Source organism: Trichoplusia ni, chromosome 5 (genome assembly GCF_003590095.1).
Source record: "Trichoplusia ni isolate ovarian cell line Hi5 chromosome 5, tn1, whole genome shotgun sequence".
Taxonomy (NCBI): domain Eukaryota; kingdom Metazoa; phylum Arthropoda; class Insecta; order Lepidoptera; family Noctuidae; genus Trichoplusia; species Trichoplusia ni.
Window position 1 is genome coordinate 8,156,619 of NC_039482.1, and position 22,231 is coordinate 8,178,849.

Consider the following 22,231-nt stretch of genomic DNA (forward strand, 5'->3'; position numbering starts at 1 on the left):
TGAATACGAAATAGTCTACCGAAAAGGTAAGCTAAATTCAGCAGCTGATGCTCTTTCTCGTTATCCTGTCAACCCTGCATATCCTGCAGATCCTGATACTGAGCTTATAGATTTAGGTCCATTAGACATTAGCCCTTTCAATGCAGAAGTAGGTGACTTCAGTCCTTTAAATATTCCAAGTCCTATGAATTTACCAGATCCTCTAATTCCTGACGAAATCCTGAGTCCCTCTCCAGAAGTTTTAAACGAAAATCCAAACATAGAAAGGGAAAATGAATTACAGCCTTCCGCTAACCAAGTTCCCGGAACGCAGTCTCTGCCTTTAAATTCACCTGATACTTACTCAAAATTCCTGAAAGTTCCTCGGACTGTAACGTATGACACAGTGATTTCCGAGTTCAACGATAGCCTACTAAAAACTCAGAATAACGTCTTAGTAATACCTACATCGCTTGATCTAGACGAATCTATTCCCTACGTCCAAGAAATCTTATCAAATTCGCCAGATTCCGAGTCGTTTATGAATTCAGAGAGAACCCTACATTCCTATAAACCATTATTGGTCGCTGATAAAACCTACTATTTCCTATTTATTAAAGTACACCACTTTGACAATTGTACCTATAGTGATATCTTCGAATCCTTAAAGAATCTACGTAATCACCTAATGTCTCTTAACGAGGCTATTCATAAAATAAGTATTACTGACTTCAAAAATCCATTTGATAAACATACATATATTAAAATTTATAATATGCTAGCTCACCTCTTTCACAATACATCAATTCAAATTCAGGTGTATCGCAATAAAATATATTATCCTAGTCCTTCTGAAGTTCAGAAAATTCTCCGTGAGAATCATGATATTCCTGTCGCTGGGCACCTTGGTGCAAATAGAATGTTTAATAAAATTCGAGAGCAGTATTTTTGGAAGAATATGAGGACGGAAATAGAAGATTATGTAAAAAAGTGTAATTCTTGTCAGACCAACAAAGCTCTTAGGAAAATTAACCGTGCACCCATGCAGATAACTAGCACCTCCACTGCCCCCTTTGAAAGAATGTCTCTTGATATAGTTGGTCCTCTTCCTGAATCCGGCACAGCCAAAATTAAATATATTCTAACACTTCAGGACGACCTAACTAAATATTCAATAGCATATCCAATTCGAAGTACTACCGCCGAAGAAACCAGCGACTGCCTGATTCACTTTATTTCTTTGTTTGGCATACCAAAAACTATCCTTACTGATCAAAGCACAAATTTTACAGCAGAGCTATTTAAAGAAACCTGCAAATTTCTAAAGATTAAACAGCTGTGGTCATCTCCATACCATCCACAGACACAAGGCGCTCTGGAAAGAAGCCATTCCACCTTAAAAGAGTACCTTAAATCTTACATATCTGAAAACCAAGACAATTGGCCAAAATATGTATATACTGCTATGCTCGCCTATAATACATCTATACATTCAACAACAAATTTCACTCCCTACGAGTTGATTTTCGGTCATAAACCAATCCTTCCTAATTCCATATATGAACCTAACACGAATGCCTCGTATCCGGACTATATTAAGATGCTTCAACATCGCCTTAAATGCACGCGTGATAAAGCCGTCGAATTTATAAAAAAGTCGAAAGAGTCTTCCAAAGCCTATTACGATGCCCGCACAAGACCTGTAAGTTACCATGCTGGTGACTATGTGTACCTTAAAAATCACCTCCGTATGCGTAAGGCTCTATCTCCGGTCTGGAAAGGCCCTTATAAAATTATTAAGGTTAATGGTAGAAATAGTGTAACGCTATTAATAAATAGACGACACGTGTCCCATCATTTTGATGAAATAAAATTAGCTCATCGCCGTGACACCGTGTCATAATCACTTTAAGCTTGTTTTAACTTAACGTAATATTTAAGTTTAGTTAGTCTTAGTTTAACTCTTAATTATTCCTTTACAGTTCTCTGTCTTCCGCAAAAGCAATGTTCATCACAAGTTCCACGAATGCTTCCGGCATATATTTTGACCCCATTGGGTCATTAAAAATGATAGACGGTTTCCTTAGCGTACTAATTCCAATAGATATTTCATTTATTCAACCGCATATTAAGAATCTTAACGGTGTGATAGGCACTTCTAAGTTCCTATGTAAGCAGACTGCTCTGTATACCGATATCGAGTGTCTTAATTTGCACCAGCCGTTATCAATAAGATACAACGACATTATTCGAGATTACGATTCTATTTCTCACTTAATTGAATCAAGGTCTAAACGTTCAGCCTGGTTTGGGGGTATTGGCACCCTATTCAAAAATCTATTTGGTACTATGAACGAAGACGACGCAATAAATTATAGTAACGCTATTCAATTAATAGAGAAAGATCAATCTAAATTATCCGAATTAGTCAAACAAAATATATTAGTAACTACTTCAACACTCTCTTCAATAGAAGACTCAGTAAATAAAATTAGTGTCAACGAGCAGAGATTAAATGATGCTATTGATGACATAGCTTTATTCCAAAAGAACTTGACCTTGTTAGCTGATAAATTAATATTAAAAACTAAATTCAATGGAATGTTAAATTTATTAGAAAGTAGTCTCCTAACTTTATCTTTTAAACTAGAAGACACTGTAAACGCTATTATGTTTAGTAAATTAAATATTTTGTATCCTTCTATTATAAGTCCAAAACAGCTATTTACAGAGCTTGTTAATAATTATAGGTTTTTAGCTGATAATCATCAATTTCCTTTAAGTTTAACTTTAGAAAATATACACACTTTAATGAATGTTTCAGAAATTGCGAGTTATTATAATAATAACAAAGTTGTATTTGCCTTAAAAATACCTTTAGTAAATTCCAGGAGCTATGATTTATATCATAACATACCTTATCCAGTTTCTGTAACCCATGATACTTATACTATGATCATTCCCTCTACTAAATATCTAGCTATTAACAGAGATAGATCATATTATAGTAAATTAGATAATCTAAGTAGCTGTAAGACAATAAATAACCAGTACTATATATGTGACAACCTAGATACTTACTCGTGTGCCAGGACTCCGATCTGCGAATCGGATATAATCTCAAAAGCATTAAAATCTGTGCCTAGTAATTGTAAGACCCAATTCATTCAAGGCCAACTAGATATTTGGCAAACGTTGTCTAACAATACATGGTTATATGTTATTACAAACCCTTCCAAATTGTCCATAGACTGTAAAGCTTCCAATACTGAAGTTATCATATCAGGCACAGGCATGATAAACTTACCTCCGTATTGTATAGCCTTTTATAAAGACTCAAGGTTAATACCCAAATATTACAAAACAATTAAAGTCCAAACAATTAAAATTAACTTTAATCTAGTAAATGACTCTTGTTGTAATTCAGAAACATTATCGAAACTTAAGCCTCAAATTCCCGTTTTAAATCTTACTAATATTAACCTTGATTCTATAACGTCACGACGAAATTTGGAAACCAGCCGCATTGTCAATAACCTTGACAAATTAATTGAAAAACCACATATTGTTTTATATGGTGAATATTATTCCTATGTAACAATAATTATATCTGTTATTATTGTAATATATATTCTTGTACTATTTTGTAAGTTTATAAAATCGGGCATTTGTCATCGCCTCTTAAATAGACAAGCTTTCAAATGTAATACGGAAAAAGCTGAAGAACTTACAGAAGTTGCTGCTAGTTCTTCCGACATTTCCGCACCTAAAATCCGTAAATCCCTTGCATAAACTTAACCTTTTAAGGATAAGTTTAGTCAAAACCCTGGGGGCTGTTATATATATGTAATGTATATGATAGTGCCCAACGGCTCTTTCTATATCCCTTATCAGTACTTTTGATAGTTCATAATAATAAGACGCTCTCTTTGCGACAGTTCGATTCCATCATCCGCGCGTGACACTTGCCCTATTTACCGAGTCCTAAAGTAATTAAAGTGTCCTTCAATATTCATCTAAGTTTTATTTCTTTGTTTTTTTTAAAAACCGAAATTCGGGAATCCTCATAACAGTTCGTTAGTCGACAATAGTCGATTACGACTTAAATCGATTTTTACGCCATTGCATATTGAATTAACAAACAATTTACTCACATCACACATGAAGTTCATATTTAATGTAGATTTCAGTTTCAAAGTAAATTTATTTATTTAAAAAAATATAAATTTTGTTTGCACAATTCTACAAACGTAACTCTTAAAACGATTTTAGGGATGTATTAACTAGCAATGAGGATTGTTGTTTCCGATATTTTATTCAATAAACTAAAATTCGTAGAAGGTTACGACGGTTTTTCACCTTTTTCTTTTAAAAATCAATGAAGATATGCTGAAGAATGCACAGAACTTGTAAAACGATTTGTTTGAGGTAGGTAGGTACAAGGGTACCAAAGGTAGGTAGGTAGGTGTACGGGTATGTAGGGACTCACTAAAACGACAGTTTTGTCACTAAAAATTCATGAACTAAAACCAGTAGGTGAAATAAAAATAACAGGTCAATTATTTAAGGTTTATTGTGTTTTTCAAAACATACTTGTTGAGTGAGGCTGTTTACTCCAATCTCGCTTTAATCAAGACTGAGAAAAAGCGGCAGCAAATCCTTGATATGTCCCACGACACACTTTATCTGCGAGGTTTCGTGCTTGCTTGCTGTCTAAGCAGATTTGCGCGTGATTGTACTTGTTTTGGAAGCTAGTGAACATGCGACTAACTTATTCGTCACTTCATCATTCTCAAAGTATTTCAAGAACTTATAATTTTTGTATGAATTGCAGAGACGTGCTAATTTTATCCGTAAAAAATCTACTCTGGTTCATTGCTTTAAGACAGTCTTCGTGATACGCTATGTAAAAATGATACTTCATCGTAGTACATGTTCTTGAGTAACTGAAACAAAATACATTAAGGAATTAAAATCCGAGATTTCAAATAAAACTCACTACTTTACAGACGAAAACAGAAATCCATAACTACCATTTGTATGTTTTCTTTGAGACTGTTCCCTAATTACTTAAAGTTATTTTTATACTTACTAGTAAAACAAAACGCACTTTCTTGCGTATTTTGTTTACTCTATTAGCGCATATGACCAAAGACGATACTAAACTTGGGGAGAATCAATTTCTTGTTCGACCACTTCTTTGTATGAAGCATCCCTTGAATGAGTTTAGACGGACATCAATTTCTCCTTCTTCAAGCTGAAATACAGAATACGTCGATATTATTTTAATTACGAGTTAATTTTTTAATAGTATATTCTTAACGAGTCTCTCAACGATCTCAAACAAAGTTTTACCGGGTCTGCCTGATACAGTTCTCGATAGCACGAAGGGGAAACACATTCCCTAACACATCGAGTTTTTAATAAGCCGGCCATTTGATTGCAAGCTCCACTTTGCTCGCAAGCCGTTTCGAATTCTCTGAATGTCATTTCCTGAAAAAAAAACATTTTAAGTTAGTAAAAATACACTTATAATGTATTTCCCCACTACCAAAAACAAAATTTAATTACAAAATCTGGAAAAAACCAAAACCTTTTAAGGTTTTGATGATTAATTTCAACGTACATTCTTCGGTGAATCTTTATATTGATATTCTTTAAAAGTAAACGTAACAGGAGTCTGATTTGCAGAAGTACAATACACTCCACAAGTTCCTAAAATAATGAAACATCCTAATAAAATAGGTAATTCAGACATATTGAAAATGAACACACAACTGAGAAAATAGCCGTATACTGTATAAAATCAATAAAAATGTTGCCGCTTAAATCTTCGAGATTTTTTAGACAAAGATAAATGAAATTTGAACGTTTAGTTCTAAACTAAGAGGCTAGTGTAAGCGTTTTAGAAACGAGCTTAGAACTGAGTTACTTGTAAATATTTGAATTAAATCAACATATTTAGAAAAAAAGAAAGCACTACGCTTTAATGTAGTGCTAGTTATCATTGACAAATTCAATTGAACCCTTTAATCTTAATTTTACATCTAATTGGAGTCTACTTCTATTCAAATTATCACAAATAAATATTTGATATATTTTTAACCACAAACTTTAGTCGATTCGCATTTTAAGAACATAAAAAATCGATTTGAAGTTGACAATCGTTACCGGTTATTCCCTTACCTCACGCCAGTGACGGAAAGAAACGGTTCCGAATCCTTTTCCAATTCGTGAGAAAAAAATTGTTTCACTTGCATTCGTGAAAAGCGGTCTAGTGAGAAATTAAGCACAATGGCATCCTTATGCAGGCAAATTGTTAGAGGAAATGCATTTAAAAGTGTTCTGTTATCCACTGCCCGACGGGGATATGCTGACAAAAGTAAGAAAACGTAATATATAGTGTTAAAGTTTTCATGATCCTGTCACTTTACGTTACGTAATGTCAAAAATCTCGTAAAATTGATCCTGGGGATGGATTTATTTACGTATAACTTGCAGGACATGAAAACGTATTAACTATTGATTGATTAGTTAGTTTGTATTATTTTAAATCATTGATGGAAGTTTAGTATGATTCCCGAAACCATTTCATGTCATGCACGTTCTATTGATTATTTTTGTTATTGTTCATTTATCGTAAATCAAAAAGTATCCGACCGAATACTCAACTGGCTTGTCCAGATTCAGAAATTCTTAATTTAAACTTTAATATCTTTTTATTTCGCCATGTTAAAGTATAAATTGTTTTTTAGGTTATCTTCCTTATCATTCTAATCATTGATATACATACCAAACTTATACGATAGCTACATATTAACCAATAATGGAGAAAATTCGGGCTCATTACATCAAATTTATTTACTTTCCTAAAATTCTTCTAGCAAGGTCATTCACATTTTGACAGCTGAGAGAAAATCAATACCACTGCCTAAACTTTTTGCTTTATTTGGCACAAGCTGTTCCTAGGCAGCAATTACAGCGTATTAGCTTTGAATACTACCTTCCTAGTTAAATATAAACATTTCAACATGAATTATTCCCTCTTAGATTAAAAAAAGATTTGGTATTTTACTTAAAGATACCTAGGGAAATTTCGTATAACATTATTTCTAGTGTCATAAAAGACAATGACTGTTTTTCAGACATCACACAATTTACACACTACATGATATTCTAACACTTTAACAAAATCATGAAACATGAAATCTATCATCTAATGGTATTTTTTTGTTGCATATAAATTTATTTTCTCAGGAAATTCAATATTTAGCTCTTTCCTCATCGCTTTTCGGCCTTTTGGCTAAGATCAAAGTGTAGCTCTTTCCTTTAAAACCCTAACTGTGGGGCCTCCAGCAACCAACTGTTTTTGGAAAAGTATCTCTTTTGGCTTTATAAAATTTTCACAAAAAAATTATTACTCATTCAGTGATGCCCGACCCTCTGGAACATGCCACTGGTATGGAGAGGAAGGAGCTGATGGCCATGCAGGCCGGTAACGACGACCCCTTCAACATGAAGGTACTGAAGAAGTCCGCAGGCACCCGTGACAACCCCACCCTAGTGCCCTCCTGCTTCGATGCCCGCATTGTCGGATGCATATGTAAGTATTAGCAAAGGACCTGGATACAAATGAAAGGAGGGAAGGGAGACCTTTTACTTACCCTGGGACAATGATAACTGAATAAAAATCTAGAGAAAAAAAAGTGGGAATTAGTTAACTCCCATAGACTTCTAGCAAATGGTGTAGTATAGGCTGCTACAGTGAATACTCTGTGGATCATCCATTTCTGTAACTTAATATAACATTTAAAATATATTTTATGATTGAGATATCACTCAGTGAATATTATGTAAGAAAATATGAATACATGAAATAACTTTTGTAGTAGTAAACTCAACCACAACTGTAATTATCATCTGTCTGATTCATGTAAATGTGATTTTGTGTCTTTTAATTGAGGTAAACCGATATATGTTTTCAGTATTGTCCACTTGAATTGTGTTGAACGAGATCATTTCAAATTATTAACTGAGCAACCACACCTAGTGCTAGTTACATAAAGTGTAATAAATTGTATAAATACATAAACAATTTTATTATATGTATATATAATACTATAATCATGTTAAACAAATTTTCCTGTTTTGCTAGGTAATTTACTGGCAGTTTATTGTCATACTAAAACATTGTACTTAGCAAATATTGTAAAATAATCTGTATAATAGTGTTATATATTCTCAGACATCAATATGCCAGTATTGTCAGATAGTTAAAATATAAATTTGAAAAAGGTTATTATAAAAAAAAAAACAAGAAAAGATTCATAAAAAAATAGATTCTTTGTTTTGTGCTCTATGGTCATGTCAACAGATAACTAATTATATGTGCAACTGTAAATAAAACTATTACTTATGTTACATAATAGTAAGTGTTATGAACTCATGACAAAAATGGCACTCAGCCATATTGAGATATAGTTTAATATCATGTGACATTGCTTGAACAACATTATTTTTGTTGTCAAGCAATCCTATTCATCACTTTCCAAATAAAAAGATCTAAAATCACTCAGAATCTTTGAAGATCTAAAGTAAACATCTAGCATTGAGATCTAAGTGGTCTAATATAGTTTAGAAAACATATCAATAGAAGTCAATACTATTTGAAGATAGCAGAAAAATCCGTGTCATTCCTTTTCATAGATACACTCGGGATAATGATATACTTCCAGGTCCTTGTTGTTCAGTTTATACCCAATTGCATTAGAAGAGTAATGATTTGTTATATTGTGTCAATAAGATATAGCCTTCCTTTATTTAAATTATATGACATATAAATTACATTTAGCCTTCCTCATCAAGTTTTGTATCAATTTTATAATAACAAATTGTTTAGTTAATTAACAATCTCTTTTCTGTTCTCTATGTATAATTCTGCAAGGATATGTCAATTTCTTTTTCAAATACGACGATCTTACTGTTTTGTGTCTGAAAAAGGATGTTTTAAAATACTTGTATGGCAATATTTGTAATTGACGGCCCATTGTTTCAGGCGAAGAGCACGCCACAGCCGTTACCTGGCTCTGGTTACACAAGGTACTGTATTATGTTATTAGTCATCTTTATTATTATATTTAACACTTACTTTGTTTGTTAAGTTATTAAGTACTTATTAATTTGCATCATTCTATTTTATTAGTATATCGACTTAAGCTTTTTGAAATTTATGATTTGTCTTCATAATTCCTTTATTTTAGTCTAAAAAATGGAAGACAACATTTGGTATTCATTGGCAACACTGCTATAATGAAGTTATTATTAAAAAATAACATCATTTAAGGATTTACTTAGTATAAAATAAGTAAAATTTGCAATAAAGATTAATTATCAGATTATATAGAAACATTAGTTGCGAGTACATTGCTAGCATACAAGTAAATGTAGCAATCCACTTTCTTAATATATTTATATAAATATCTGTTTTGTTGTCGTTCGCAGGACCACCCCCGCCGCTGCGAGTGCGGACACTGGTACAAACTGATCGAGAAGCAGCCGTCTAAACGCAATAATTTAGTTTCTACAGTAGTGTGTAACACGCAATAATACGCATCAAACGTCTATGGTTCCTCGTGCCGCCATGTAAAATACTTAAAGATGCGATAGTTTGAACATAATTACCAATCGACAAATCATTAAATAATTGTAAGCATAAAATCAAGGTGTTTTATTGTGTTGCGTTAGCTGTGTATTTGTTGGGTTCACTTGAGTCAGTGTAGTTCAATAAACTATTTAAATAACGACACGGGTATTTTATTTGTTGATAATGTCTACGTTATCTCAAAATTCATTAAACGAAAGATTAGAACAGACTACAAAAATAGTATTTGTGAGCATTGGAAATGTGTTTTAGACGAAATTATAGAAACCTAAATGGTAACAGTTTTGCATTGCTAGCTAAAATTCGGATTATATTTCAGAAATATAAGTTATGTGGAGATATATTCATCAATCATTGTAAAATAATTTTGTTATAGCAACACTCGCACCCGTGCCTAGCTATGTTAAAAGTTTGTAGGATAGTTTAATACACATTTGCAGCATGTATTAGCAAACATTGGTTTAGGTGTTCAAGACTGCACTGTACTGCGATTAGAATTATTATGATTAATTAGGTCCGGACGATGTTTGGAAGTTATGGAACCCTTTACATCAGCAGCATATTTTTTATGTGCAATCTGAAATACAAATTTAGCTAACATAATTAAAAGCTGTAAATCGTATTAACTGAATGCGTGGATATAATATTAACAAGGGAGGATCTGGCCACCTTCTCGTTTTTTTTTTTCAGTTTAGCATCACGATGCTAGAATCCATATTGAATATTTATAAGTTCCTTGTATTGAATCTACATCAGACTATTCTTTTTAATAAAAAATTGATCAGACTAATGTTGTTTTATGCGATCGTTTAATCGCCTAAAATTAAGTAGATTCAAAAACACAACATAGATTTTCTAAATTGTTTTCGAAAATGTTATATAAAGTGTATCTTTTTCCTTATGAAGCCTTTGTTTCTTGGTGTATAAAAAAATATCGTATTTCAATAAATAAATGAATATTCCACAACTTTCACACAACGCCATCTAGTCTCAAACTAAGCAGAGCTTGTATTTTGAGTACTAGACAACTGATAAACATACTTGTATATTTCTAAATACATACATAATATAGATAATTACACCCAGACATAGAAAAAATGATCGTGCTCATCACACAAAAAATTGTCCTGGGTGGGAATCGAATCGAATCAATCATACGTTATTGAGTTTACGATTTTAAAACGGTTCCACAGAGTAAATATTTTCACTTCATTAACTTCATTTGTCAATTGTCAGTCAGTTGGACAAATAAATAGCGGTTTCAATATAGTTATACCAGGAAATTAAAGTAAAATTCGTAATATTTAAATATTAGTTTCATAACAAACTATTGCAAGTGTGCCGGCTGAAGGTATAAAGTTACTAGTTTTCTTTTCCTTAAGACATTTTCAATAGAATGCTAATTTATAGGATGTATACACGAGTGCGCGTTTTCATTCAAAAATAATAAACTATTTTAAGTACTGCTGAAACTTTCCATAGCAGAATAAAATCAATGATTACTAAAAGATCAAATACAACATGCAATTAATTCTACCTAACCTAGTTTGTTTAATTCCTTTACAGTTTTTGTAGAAAAAAAAGAATACACTGTTTATTAAAAAAAAATATCTTCTATTAGAATAACAGACCTCTTGTGGTGTGAATAAAAAGGGTAAGTATGTCTCTTCTTTTTGAAATCAGGAAAAAAACATTACTTTTTAAAAGGCCAGTAATAACTTGTAATGTAGTGATAGATTTTTGATGTAAAACTATTTTGAATCCAAATTGAAAAAAGTAACTACTTATTATGTAATTTTTCAGAAATGTCTGTAAGTGTAAGGGATGCATATATTGCGGATGGTTTTGCTGATGACTGTGATGAACTCATACACCGCCTTACAACTGGTGAGAAGCTGACATATGCGGCCTTCGCTCATGTATGGAAAGACATGCAAATGGCCGGTATATACCAGTGAGTTGGAAATTTATTTGTGTGTGGCATACAATTTAGTTGGTTATATTATTTATTTTTAAATATATCTCTTCTAGCAGATCTGCTTATACTAAGAGATGTAAAGCCTTAAACAATTTTGACAAGTCCTTTTTGAATTCATAATGATTGAATTTAATCATTAAATAGTTTTACTGCCAATGTATCAATGTTTCAATTCTGGACTGCTGAGTATAGCCTCTTTCATTTTTCTCAAACTTTTATATTTAACTAGCTGTTGCCCGCGACTTCGTCCCCGTGGGTAGAATATATAAGTTATGATTTATACCTGCCCTATTTTTTCACATTTTCTTTTGTACCTTCGCTCCTATTAGTCGCAGCTTGATGGTTTATAGCCTAAAGCCTTCCTCGATGAATGGTCTATTCAACACAAAAAGAATTTTTCAATTTGGACCAGTAGTTCCTGAGATTAGCGCGTTCAAAGAAACAAACAAACAAACTCTTCAGCTTATATATTAGTATAGATAGATTTTTACCTTTAAACATTTTTTTTTATTTTGTTTACCTTCCAACAGCATAACATAGATTTAGTATAAATCAAATCAGGAATAACATGATTTCTCCTATGCATGCCTATTATAGATACACACAGCATTTACATTAAAGGTGTACTAAAATTTTTATCACAATGGACTGTTTAAATAATCTCTTCTTTCAGCAATAGGACCTCTGGTGCGGAGATAGCTGAACTGTCGGAGGAGGTCATACACATTGCTAAACGCTACATGGTGGCAGATACAAGTAATTTTGAGGTAACTGTCTATCTTTTAGGGACATAAAGTTTTATTAAGATTTTTTTTATCTTTAAAGTATGTGGCCAACTTTTTTGATAGTGGAGCTAGTCTGTTAAATCTTGTTAGAGTTTCAAAAGAAATAAGATCGAGTTTGTATTCTGCAACCCAACTCGCCAGTTATTACAGGGGCATGAGTTATAACTACACTTCATCAATCTAATCTACTTGGTTTGGTTTGGTACTGAAGATTGAGGACCGAAACCGAATTAAAATTAAGAATAGAACCAAAGCAGTTTCGAGTAGTCAATATTAAAACAACGCGACATTGCTGTCAAAGCAATTACGTAAGGAAAAAAAAGAGCTGAGGTGTACCGAGCCTAGGTGTGCCTGTTTTTTACGATTGTTAGTCAACACGCGTAAATTCGGGAAGTGACTGATATGCGCCGGTAGTCCATCCTACGACCTTTGTAGAGACACTAATAAGTAAAATTCATTTTCAAATGATGCAACGGTTTACTCACGCGCATTTCGATTCCCGATCATTTAAAAATGAATCATTCCCACGATAGTTACAATCAAAATATAATTCGTTTTCACAGGAAAACGTAGCCGGCCTATTCCTAGTCTACGCCCTCCTCAATGTCCAGCCGTTCACTGGCTTCGCAAACCTCCGAGTGGTTCAAGATGATCTACCAGCTATAGAACGAATAGAGTTCGTTGCTAGAAGAGACCGGAGAATGGATGTACTGTATATCTTGGGGTCAGTGCTTATTAAGGGCCCTGTGCAGTACCATGCGGCGTTACGGGAGAGGGGCATGGAGTACCCCTATCGAAGTATTTGGAAGGTGGGTTTCGTGTCAACGGTTGCATTTGCCTTCAATATTTTTCTCTCTTGTAGTTTTTTGGAGATTTCTTTTTCTGGTAAACCTGCCTTGTATCAGCCAATTATTAAATAGATTGTCAAAATAACGGCCTTATTATATCTAGAAAATTCTTATCATCGCACAGTCAAAAGCATATTGTCCTTCGGTCACCGGTGACCTATACTCTGAAAACTTTATATTTGTTTTAGGTAACTCAAATATAAACAACCTGGGTGTCAGACCGAAGGGTGTGTTCTACCGGCAGGGCAAGGAGATGGACCTCATCAGGGAACTCAAGAACCTCTCCGTGCAATACTCTAAAGTGAAAGAGGAGATTTCAGGTAAATATAATAATATGTGTTTGAAGGAGACTCATGTTGAAATGTTGTTGAAATAAATAAGAGATGAGAGGTTTTGTCCAGCTGTGAGATAAATTGGGCCAATCATTGTTTGGACTTTTTGGAATCGCGCCACGTTTGTGACATTTAACTCTATTTTAGGGCTTCTGTCTGTTAGTCTGTCATCAGAAGTATTTCTATTGCGGCTGGATAAAATACAGCAAAAAAAGTACATTTTATGATGAGAATAAATAAAAATAATAAAAGAATAATTGGTACAGAATCGTTCGTGCTGTGTCTGACTCGCACTTAGCCGAGGAAAAACTCTTGTGAAGCAGGGGCAAAATACCTGAGTATAGGACCCATGGCGGGGGCCACATTCGGTGCTATGGATGCGGTCCTAATATGAGGCGAGGAGGCCGACGCACAACACGAGAAAGTGACCTACCGACCCACATTACTGGCCGGTGGAAGCCCGCGGTCGGTGTATGAAGGATTGCAACGCATTGCCATACACCGACACAAAAACGCGGATGACGTAGCACGGCGGTTCAGGTTTAGTCAGTAAGAGTCTGATACTACCCATTTCCTCCCCCGAGAGAGTGGGTGTCCATGAGGATTCCCCCGCCTTACCAAAAAAAAAAAAAGTGGCGATATACCTATGCCTAATCCAATATAGCTCGTATCTTTATTTTTTGACGTGAAGAAATAACGAACATACATATACAGTCGAAAACTTCCTATCAAGTCTGATAATTAGACAATACTTTCACAGTTTTTAACTCTCTTAATTCTAGGGCCAGATGTAAAAGATCCCAATCTAAATTACTACGACGTGCATTTCCCAACGAAACTGGAAACGTCATTCAAAAAGCTCATCACTGGCACCCTGGATTCTGATGATGATGATGATGATGACGATGACGAGGGAGAAGCGAGACCTGGATGTAAGTTATAAAGGAAACACTGTTAAGGATTATTACTACTTTTGTACTTTGATATCAAATTTATTTGTCAAAAAATGATATTCAAGGAAAAGTAGATTTTTTAGCAGCGATGCCGGATTTTCGGATCGGATACTCCTACATAATAGCACCGACAGCCCTTCTGACTTGCTGGTTCCTTTTTGATACGTGTCCGGGATCAAGTCTTAATGACTTCAACACCAACACCCCCCGCCCCCCTAGGCAGAAACACCACCTGCCCAAGCTAATAACTATACTTACTTTCAGTTACTTCGTCATTTAACAAGTTGAAAACTGTATTTTATTTTCAGGCTCAAGTGGTCTCGTTAAAGATGTTGACTCTATACGGTCCATCAAGGACAGAGCTATGAAGGCAAAGGTTAACCCTATGAAACACCTCGTGGGGGTCGCTGATAGGTATGTATATGTACAATAACAGATATAACAACTAACTTATTCGTTAAAATCGAGTTTGTTAAGTTTTACTCTAAATGGTCTGCAAGAAGAAATTCATAAGATTAAATTCTCTCTCAAGTCTCTCTACATGTTGTACTGAGGTATATTCCTATTTTTCTAACTTGTTTTTTACTTAACCAATAAATTCCTTACTTTTATTTCTAACTAGTGAAAGCCACTATCATAATTAATCTTATTCACAGCCCCAGAACAAGATCAAACAAAAGCTCCACCACCAATACACCTCAATCTAAACCCAAAACCAGACGGGGTGTAAATTACATAGACTTAGCCGCACCCACCGCCCGTACCAGAAACGCCAAGAAACGAAAGAGAGCCCAATACCTTGACGGTAGCGATGACTCCATGGAAGAAGAAAGAGACTTTAGCATCGATAATGAAGCTTACTGTGAGGCAAGCACCAGCCAACTCCCAGACCTAAACTTAGACAGCTTTACCAAGCCACAAAGTTCCACAGAGAAGATACAAGAAGTAGAAGTACAGAATATAGAATTGGATTCACTACCCGGTGTGATACGAAATGAAACTGATGGGAATACGTATGAAATTGAAATCATTGATAATATGGGTGTCAACCATGGAGCGTCCACTTCCCAAACAATACCTGTGCTAGAAGATAAGTTAAAAAGAGCAGAGAAAAGGGATTTGAAAAAGACTATTCTGAAGTCTAGGTTTAAACGCATGGGTATGCTGCCTGTAGCTAACTTTCCGCCTGAGTGAAGATGCAAAAACAGTTATTATTAATTCTATTCGACAATGCCTAAAGTAAAGGCAGTGTGCAAAAACTAGACTCAGATTGTACAGAGCTCAGAATGCCAATTTTAGTGAAGTTTCACTTCCAATTCCTGAATGAAAGATGGCGGCAGAGCGCCATTGTTATAATGCAGTGTAATAGTTCCGAATTTTACCACTAGGTGGCAGTGTGACTCTGCCTGTAATATGGAGACAGATTTTAATCTTAACTTGAAATTTTGTATAATTGTTTTGTAACTTTCATAATTTCAATGTATAGGAATGTGATATGCCATGATGGGTCACCAGCTTGTAGCTAGCAGTTTATGAGTAGCGATACAGCTGACTCCAGTGTCCCTAGGGCCCATATTTTCCCCACAACACAACTGGTTCCCCAGTTCTTTCTAACCATAACTTACTACCAACTTGGGTAATACAGCGAAATGTTTTGGAGTGGAACTGTCTAATGGCGTAATATTTAAACCCGTTGGGTCCGTGCTTGTGATTAGGAATGTTTAGCGCCAATATACTCAGGGCTTTTGTTCAAAATGTTCGTCTAATGAGCACCATGTTTGTTATTTACTTTTATCAATGTATTGAAATTTATTTGCTGGTCACACTGGCACTTATGAGAGTGTAGTGCCTCAGCATAAAATTTACTTCGTGTTAATAATATTTCGTGATTGTAAAATGTGATTTCAAGCCATGGTTTAATGGTATTCTTAAAGAATCGTTTGACTTCATTTCTGTGATTTTGTTAAGTCGTTTGATTGTTAAGCCAAATTTTATAGGAATTTAGAATGTGAGGAAATATAGTAAGGATAATTTTGTATACAAGTTCCCTATATTTTGTGTGAGTTTAAGCAAAGGCGTTTTTGTGACGGCCAGGTGCCAATCGTAATAATAAATTTTCTATTTACTTTTTTTGGGGAGGATAAAATAAAACAGTATCTACTGTTTACCTGAAATCGGATATATGAATTGTGAGAATTCTCTTAAGGAAAACATAGATTCATCATTTAATTAATTTATGCCTATCCACCCCGTTAGACTAGCTCTGTATTTAATTTTTAGCGGCAACATCTGTAACTGTTGTGTGGCGTAATAATAAAGCGCACATAAAAAAAATCTCCGTGGCACCAAAGCTACGCGGTCTACGGAAATTTTAAAAGCAAATTATTAAGAGAATAAAGTGACTTTATCTACCTATTTTGGGATTACCTATGTAGCAGAAACAATGATTTAGATTTAAGGAATAACTTTTATACTCACTTGACGTGTAAGAGGCGTAAAAATAAACAATTCAAAAATAATACACGACATTTTTTATTTATTAATACTTATAATTATTCTATACTATATAGATACTATACAATTTAATATCATGTAGGACACTTCGTTTGAACTATATAGTGTAGGCCAATGCAAAATAATATTTAATATAGTCTTGAAAAAAAAAAAAAAGTTTAGATAACTGCCGGAAGCGATTTATGCTACTACGGCATTTATTTTAAGATCCTTTCGTACGGAAGACAAGGTTTCAGTACTCGTATGCGTCACCTTGCGTACGAACGAATTATTCTATGATTTGATTGTAAAAATGACAAATTCATACAAAAAAATAATATTGTAAAAATCACTTAATTTGTATATTATGTATAAAGCTGTTTAAAGGGCAAGTAAAGCAAATAAATAACTTAAGAAATATACAAAAATACGTTGCAAATTAGGCCTTATGTTTAAAATTTGTTATATTAAATGTGTTCATTAAGATGTCGAAAGAAACTCAAAGTTATTTAATATACATAACTTAGTACTGAAAATAACAGTTTTTTTGTATGTTCGTCAATATAGCCGCAGAATGATCATGACTCCGGTTGGTTCCGAAACTAGTCGGGCTACCCCGATAAATACGCGTGAGTAAACCGTTACATCATTTAATAATGAATCATTCTCACGATAATTACTATCAAAATATCTTATAAATTGATCAACATTATTGAATGTATATGGTTAATATTGAATTAAGTCCATATAATGTATATTTTTTATTGCACAATATAATTGATATTAATATTACGCAATGCATAAGGGCCGCTTTATAACCAGAACAAATAAACAAGCCTGGTTAATAAATACTTTGATATCTGGTTAGAGCTCACTTTAAAATATAAAGTATTACTAAATCAGTAAAGAAATTTATATTAATAATTACTTGTAAAGTTGTCCTATTATGTAAAACTAGACTATCACAATGATCAACAATCGCTAATGCAATATAACACCTATTTGATACTAGTCACGTAGGTACACGAGATGGACACAAGATAAAGGTTACTAAAAATGTAACTTAAGTCGCCGTACTGATATTTTAAGATCCTATAGTCAGTCTCAGTTGTGGAAGCGAGACGGCACGATATTCTGCGTAGCGCGGCGTCCCATTGCCCATGACGTATTGAAGGAAAAATACGATAGCAAGCCGGATATTCAGTTTCCCGGTTCTGTATGTAGTCAGAATCGATAAGATTTATTGAAAAGCTGTCAATAAATAATAACTTCGACGTAAATAAAATAAATTAGTATTTTAGGTTAACTAATCATAAAAGGAAAAGGTCTGCCTTTTTTTTCATCATGTCCGGCCAACAAGGTGCAAAACAATCATCGTCGTTAATTGTAACCTCTATCTTGCGTCGTGTTTAGCACATTTCTCAATAAGCGTACTGTATATTAATTTGTAACGTATTCACTTAATAAATTCATTTTATCTTCATTGTATATCAAATGCAATGGAATGATTTTAAATGCGTTATCAATAGGCGTTTGTACGATCGCAAATGTTATAAAAATATAAGTCGTCTTATTATTGTGGAATTGTTATTGTATCGTAATAAGATCAATGAGTATTGAAGGTTAAGTCTGTAAAATACAAACAAAGTCTTAAATAAGGCCGGGTTTAAACTATAACAAAATCATAGCGTTCGATTCCCTGTATTTTGTTTTAACCCAAAAAATACTCCAGAAAACTCGACCGAATATTGTTTTTGTGAAATCCGAGTGCAGTGAATGAGATCACAAAAGCTAAACTCTCCTAACCATAGATATTAGAATACTCAATACAACCTCTTTACTACTTTGAACTATTTCAAAGAAGAATAAATTACGTATACCACGGACCGTCGCCCAATCTTAATTCAATTTTGACAGAACTTTCTCACAGATCTCAAGGAAAAGGTATTTCTTACAGATTATCGTTTCTCTCTACTATTGCTAGTTCGTCGTCTTCACCGGAAGTGTTAGTTTTCGCGTCGTAGTGCAGGTTAACTTCCGAGGAGCCGTTGCTGGACTCGTGGGAGCGAGGACTGGCGCTCGACTTCCTGACGTAGAGTATGTTGGAGTCTAGTCTATTGTGATCGCTAAAGTAAGCACTACCATCCGATATTCTGTTCAGTTTATGTATTTGTTCCCTCAGCTCACACACTTGACCATATAACTTTTTGTTCTCCCTGAGTATTGCTATATTCTCCGTCTCAAGCAACTCCCTCTTACTCCACTGTATCGTGTTCTCAGATTTCAACCTCTCTATCTCCATTTTCAGTTCTGCTAACTTCTCTTCTAGAACTTGTTTGGCTGCTATTTCGTCTTGCAACTCGTTTTGAAGTCTCTCGACCTCGCTGTGGCTCGAGTCTGTCGATTCTAAGGTTCTATCGCTGTGCGTGAGCTCAACCTTCATGTTATGTAATTCTGCTGTTAGTGTTTCTATTTTGGACAGAAGGAAGGTCTTCTCATCTTTCTCTGTTTGTAGACTCTTGCAGGTCTCGTCTAACCGCAGTCTGAGCTCACTCAACTTGTTAGCTAGGACATTGTCTACATTGGAGAATTTGTGAGAGTCGAGCGAGGCTCGCTGGCGCATGGAGGGCTCGTTGGGCGAGAGGTAGCCGACGTTCTTCCGCCGCAGTTCCACGCCATCCTCGGTGACGAGGTCGCCGGCCAATATTCTGCTCTCGCCTATACTAAGAAGCTTTTCGTTGTCTCTTTTTAATTCTATGAGCTGCTGTTCTAGATCGTTCTTTTCTGCTTTGACGGTGGATACTTCTTTCAAGAGTGTGTCGACTCGGGTTTTGAGTTGTTTCGATTCCTCCCTCGCTTTGTTTCGCTCGTTGCGCACCTTGCTCCACTTCTCCCGCCAGTTGGCCGTGCAGTCGGACCACCAGCGCATGGTCTTCTCCATCTGCGTGGCCCTGGCGCGAGCCTCATCCAGCTCTCTCTGGTAGAGAGCCTCTTTGGCCTCCCAGTCCGAGTTTGTGTACCGCATGGGGGCATCATGCTCTCTGCTTCGTCGGTGACTACCTCCATGGGAGCTTTGCGCCATTATTCATTTATGGTGTTGTACCTATAAATAATACAAGCACGATTTAATACTTTATTCATTGTCAAGGTTTAATCATGGTAGAAGTTACGTCACTAATAGCACAAAAATAATTTTAAGACTGAGATAGAAATTAGCATCACAGTATCCCATCTACTCTGCCCTCTACACTACACGTAACACGATTGCTAGTATCAGAATGAACCCGTGCGAGCTACCGCCGTGCCCGCCATGCCCGCCGCCGCCGTACCCGCCGTGCCCGCAGGTGTGCGGGCCGCCGCCGCAGCCCCCGCTGCCGCCGTGCCGGCCCAAGCCCACCATGCGCGGCCTGCACTGGGCTCAGACTAAGCGCAAGATATTCCAGGCCTTAGTGCTGAGTGCTATAGCTGGGACACTGGTCTACACACTTGTTGGTTTGAAACGGAGAGAGGCCTACAGGGACTTCTATGAGTAAGTTAAGAATTCCTCACACATAATAGTAAAACAATTAACCAGCTTGGTGAATACGGGGATGGCATATGCATAAGAAAAACTTATAGCATGGTAAAAAATTAAAATGTATTGTAAATATTGTAATGGACTTGTGGGCTGATTTTGACAAAACTAGTGATGACTTGCAATTATTTTAATTATATATCAATAAATATTGAGAATTCCTTAACATGGAGATATGACAGGTGATTAGTTATTTTTTTCTTAATGCTTGCAAAACCAGCTGTTACTTTATATAAATTTATACCATGCACTTAGCAACCCATAGGAACATAGACTAATTCATGGGATTTTACCACCAGAGCAGTCATATGTGGACCATTTCATAATAATTCTAATAATTAAACCTCACATCTGTAATCCTGACCATTTATTCTTAAAAAAATATATGAGTACACCACTGCAACTAACTAACACAAGATTAGTAATTATCAAATCAATTTTTAAACAGTTAAAAATATATTGAAACCACGTACATTGTATACATACTTTCCTTGACAAAGTCCTATGCAGTGAAAGTACTGATTTCTAGCATTTAAAGAACAATACGCACGTAATAATAACATTAAGTCTAAAGTAGTCAGAAAGATAGATACAAAACATGTCAATTAATAAAAACTGCGTTACTTCCTAGTATTTTCTTTTATATTTACTCATAAAATTACAATGAAATTATTACCCTTCTGTTTGTGACTAAGTCAACAAAACACTGACAGTGTATTCTATTTTAACAAGTATTATATACTATTATGAGGCATTTTTAAAAATAAACATACCTACGCTGACATATGCACCGTTTAACACATATTAGTCACAATTCTTGAGTAAGTTAAGTTTTCCAAAATTTAAAATCGTAAAATAAGAGGCATCGCACTTGTTCTTGTTCATTCATCAATCATCAACTTTTTAAGAACAGCGGTTTCGAGTTGCTACTACAAAAAATAGTTTAAACGTCATGTAGTTAACACTCGTTAATAGTACTTGTGCAAGTTGCAAATTAATATAGTCGATTATAAACGAAATCAAAAAATATAAGTGATCAATCGAAATGAATCATAAATTTTTCATGGTGTGCGTATTCATTACTACTTTTCAACATTTTTGAGATTGCAGTAATAATGTTTAAAATTTACGTAATTTTCTGTTTCTTTCAGAAAAGGTGAATTTGACGATTGGGCCGACGACATGGCTAGAAAAGGCCTTTTTCAGTCGGTACCAGCTGAAGCTATCACTGACACTGGAACTAAAAAGAAATGATACGTTTAATAGATTCTCCATTGTTCAACAGGCGATTATGTCCTTTTAAAATTTAGTAACAACATACCTGAACATTTTGATCGTTTACCCGTTTCGACAGTAATGTTGTTATTATTCAGATAATGTTAATAAAGGACTAATAATTAAATGTGGTTTCTATTTCTTACATGACGTGAAATTCTTGAACTACCACTACCTGTTAATACAAAAGGTACCTTGTTATTTGAAGGTATTTACAGAATAATAAAATGTAAAACATACGTCATTTAATTTTACTAGTATATTGTATCAATTATAACTAATATATTTAATAACTACGTTTAAACAACACACAAAATATTCTTGAAATAATTTACTATTTACAATGCGATTCT

General features: G+C 34.6%; 5 protein-coding genes across 7 annotated transcripts; 4 read left to right on the forward strand and 1 right to left on the reverse strand.

Moving 5' to 3' along the window:
* The first annotated feature begins 1,958 nt into the window (after positions 1–1,958).
* LOC113494337 lies at positions 1,959–3,951 on the forward strand. The gene has a single exon (XM_026872639.1). It carries the CDS (start codon positions 1,984–1,986, stop codon positions 3,769–3,771), a length of 1,788 nt encoding a protein of 595 aa, XP_026728440.1. The 5' UTR covers positions 1,959–1,983; the 3' UTR covers positions 3,772–3,951.
* Positions 3,952–6,190: 2,239 nt separating this feature from the next.
* Positions 6,191–9,782, forward strand: LOC113494338 (cytochrome c oxidase subunit 5B, mitochondrial-like). Its single transcript, XM_026872640.1, has 4 exons — positions 6,191–6,361; positions 7,409–7,582; positions 9,035–9,078; positions 9,481–9,782. The coding sequence occupies exons 1-4, from the start codon at positions 6,274–6,276 to the stop codon at positions 9,583–9,585; spliced, it is 411 nt and encodes a 136-aa protein (XP_026728441.1). The 5' UTR covers positions 6,191–6,273; the 3' UTR covers positions 9,586–9,782.
* A 1,663-nt stretch (positions 9,783–11,445) lies between these two features.
* Positions 11,446–17,057, forward strand: LOC113493896. The gene is made up of 7 exons (XM_026871928.1): positions 11,446–11,594; positions 12,292–12,374; positions 13,144–13,212; positions 13,440–13,571; positions 14,366–14,515; positions 14,845–14,950; positions 15,193–17,057. The coding sequence occupies exons 1-7, from the start codon at positions 11,446–11,448 to the stop codon at positions 15,728–15,730; spliced, it is 1,227 nt and encodes a 408-aa protein (XP_026727729.1). The 3' UTR covers positions 15,731–17,057.
* Positions 17,058–17,425: 368 nt separating this feature from the next.
* On the reverse strand, positions 17,426–21,497 carry LOC113494339 (coiled-coil domain-containing protein 102A-like). 2 transcript variants are annotated; one of them, XM_026872642.1, is made up of 2 exons: positions 21,381–21,497; positions 17,426–20,132 (listed from the first exon to the last, which is right to left on the reverse strand). In XM_026872642.1, the coding sequence occupies exon 2, from the start codon at positions 20,109–20,111 to the stop codon at positions 18,981–18,983; it is 1,131 nt and encodes a 376-aa protein (XP_026728443.1). In that variant the 5' UTR covers positions 20,112–20,132; positions 21,381–21,497; the 3' UTR covers positions 17,426–18,980. The 2 variants fall into 2 exon arrangements, with proteins under 2 accessions (XP_026728443.1, XP_026728442.1); XM_026872641.1 differs by having other exon boundaries at positions 21,377–21,497.
* Positions 20,143–22,005, forward strand: LOC113494340 (cytochrome c oxidase subunit 6C-like). 2 transcript variants are annotated; one of them, XM_026872643.1, is made up of 2 exons: positions 20,143–20,558; positions 21,755–22,005. In XM_026872643.1, the coding sequence occupies exons 1-2, from the start codon at positions 20,308–20,310 to the stop codon at positions 21,855–21,857; spliced, it is 354 nt and encodes a 117-aa protein (XP_026728444.1). In that variant the 5' UTR covers positions 20,143–20,307; the 3' UTR covers positions 21,858–22,005. The 2 variants fall into 2 exon arrangements, 1 of the variants encoding a protein (XP_026728444.1); XR_003400646.1 differs by lacking the exon at positions 20,143–20,558 and adding an exon at positions 21,580–21,671 and having other exon boundaries at positions 21,755–21,843.
* The last annotated feature ends 226 nt before the right edge of the window (positions 22,006–22,231 follow it).

Excerpts from the sequence above, each read along its gene's own strand:
- LOC113493896 (XM_026871928.1), top strand. The coding sequence starts at position 11,446 with ATGTCTGTAAGTGTAAGGGATGCATATATTGCGGATGGTTTTGCTGAT. Across the intron at positions 14,516-14,844 it reads GGGAGAAGCGAGACCTGGAT|GCTCAAGTGGTCTCGTTAAA; the intron begins GTAAGTTATAAA and ends TTTTATTTTCAG. Across the intron at positions 14,951-15,192 it reads CTCGTGGGGGTCGCTGATAG|CCCCAGAACAAGATCAAACA; the intron begins GTATGTATATGT and ends TCTTATTCACAG.
- LOC113494339 (XM_026872642.1), bottom strand. The coding sequence starts at position 20,111 with ATGGCGCAAAGCTCCCATGGAGGTAGTCACCGACGAAGCAGAGAGCAT.
- LOC113494340 (XM_026872643.1), top strand. The coding sequence starts at position 20,308 with ATGAACCCGTGCGAGCTACCGCCGTGCCCGCCATGCCCGCCGCCGCCG. Across the intron at positions 20,559-21,754 it reads GCCTACAGGGACTTCTATGA|AAAAGGTGAATTTGACGATT; the intron begins GTAAGTTAAGAA and ends TGTTTCTTTCAG.
- LOC113494338 (XM_026872640.1), top strand. The coding sequence starts at position 6,274 with ATGGCATCCTTATGCAGGCAAATTGTTAGAGGAAATGCATTTAAAAGT. Across the intron at positions 7,583-9,034 it reads CCGCATTGTCGGATGCATAT|GCGAAGAGCACGCCACAGCC; the intron begins GTAAGTATTAGC and ends CCATTGTTTCAG. Across the intron at positions 9,079-9,480 it reads CCTGGCTCTGGTTACACAAG|GACCACCCCCGCCGCTGCGA; the intron begins GTACTGTATTAT and ends TGTCGTTCGCAG.
- LOC113494337 (XM_026872639.1), top strand. The coding sequence starts at position 1,984 with ATGTTCATCACAAGTTCCACGAATGCTTCCGGCATATATTTTGACCCC.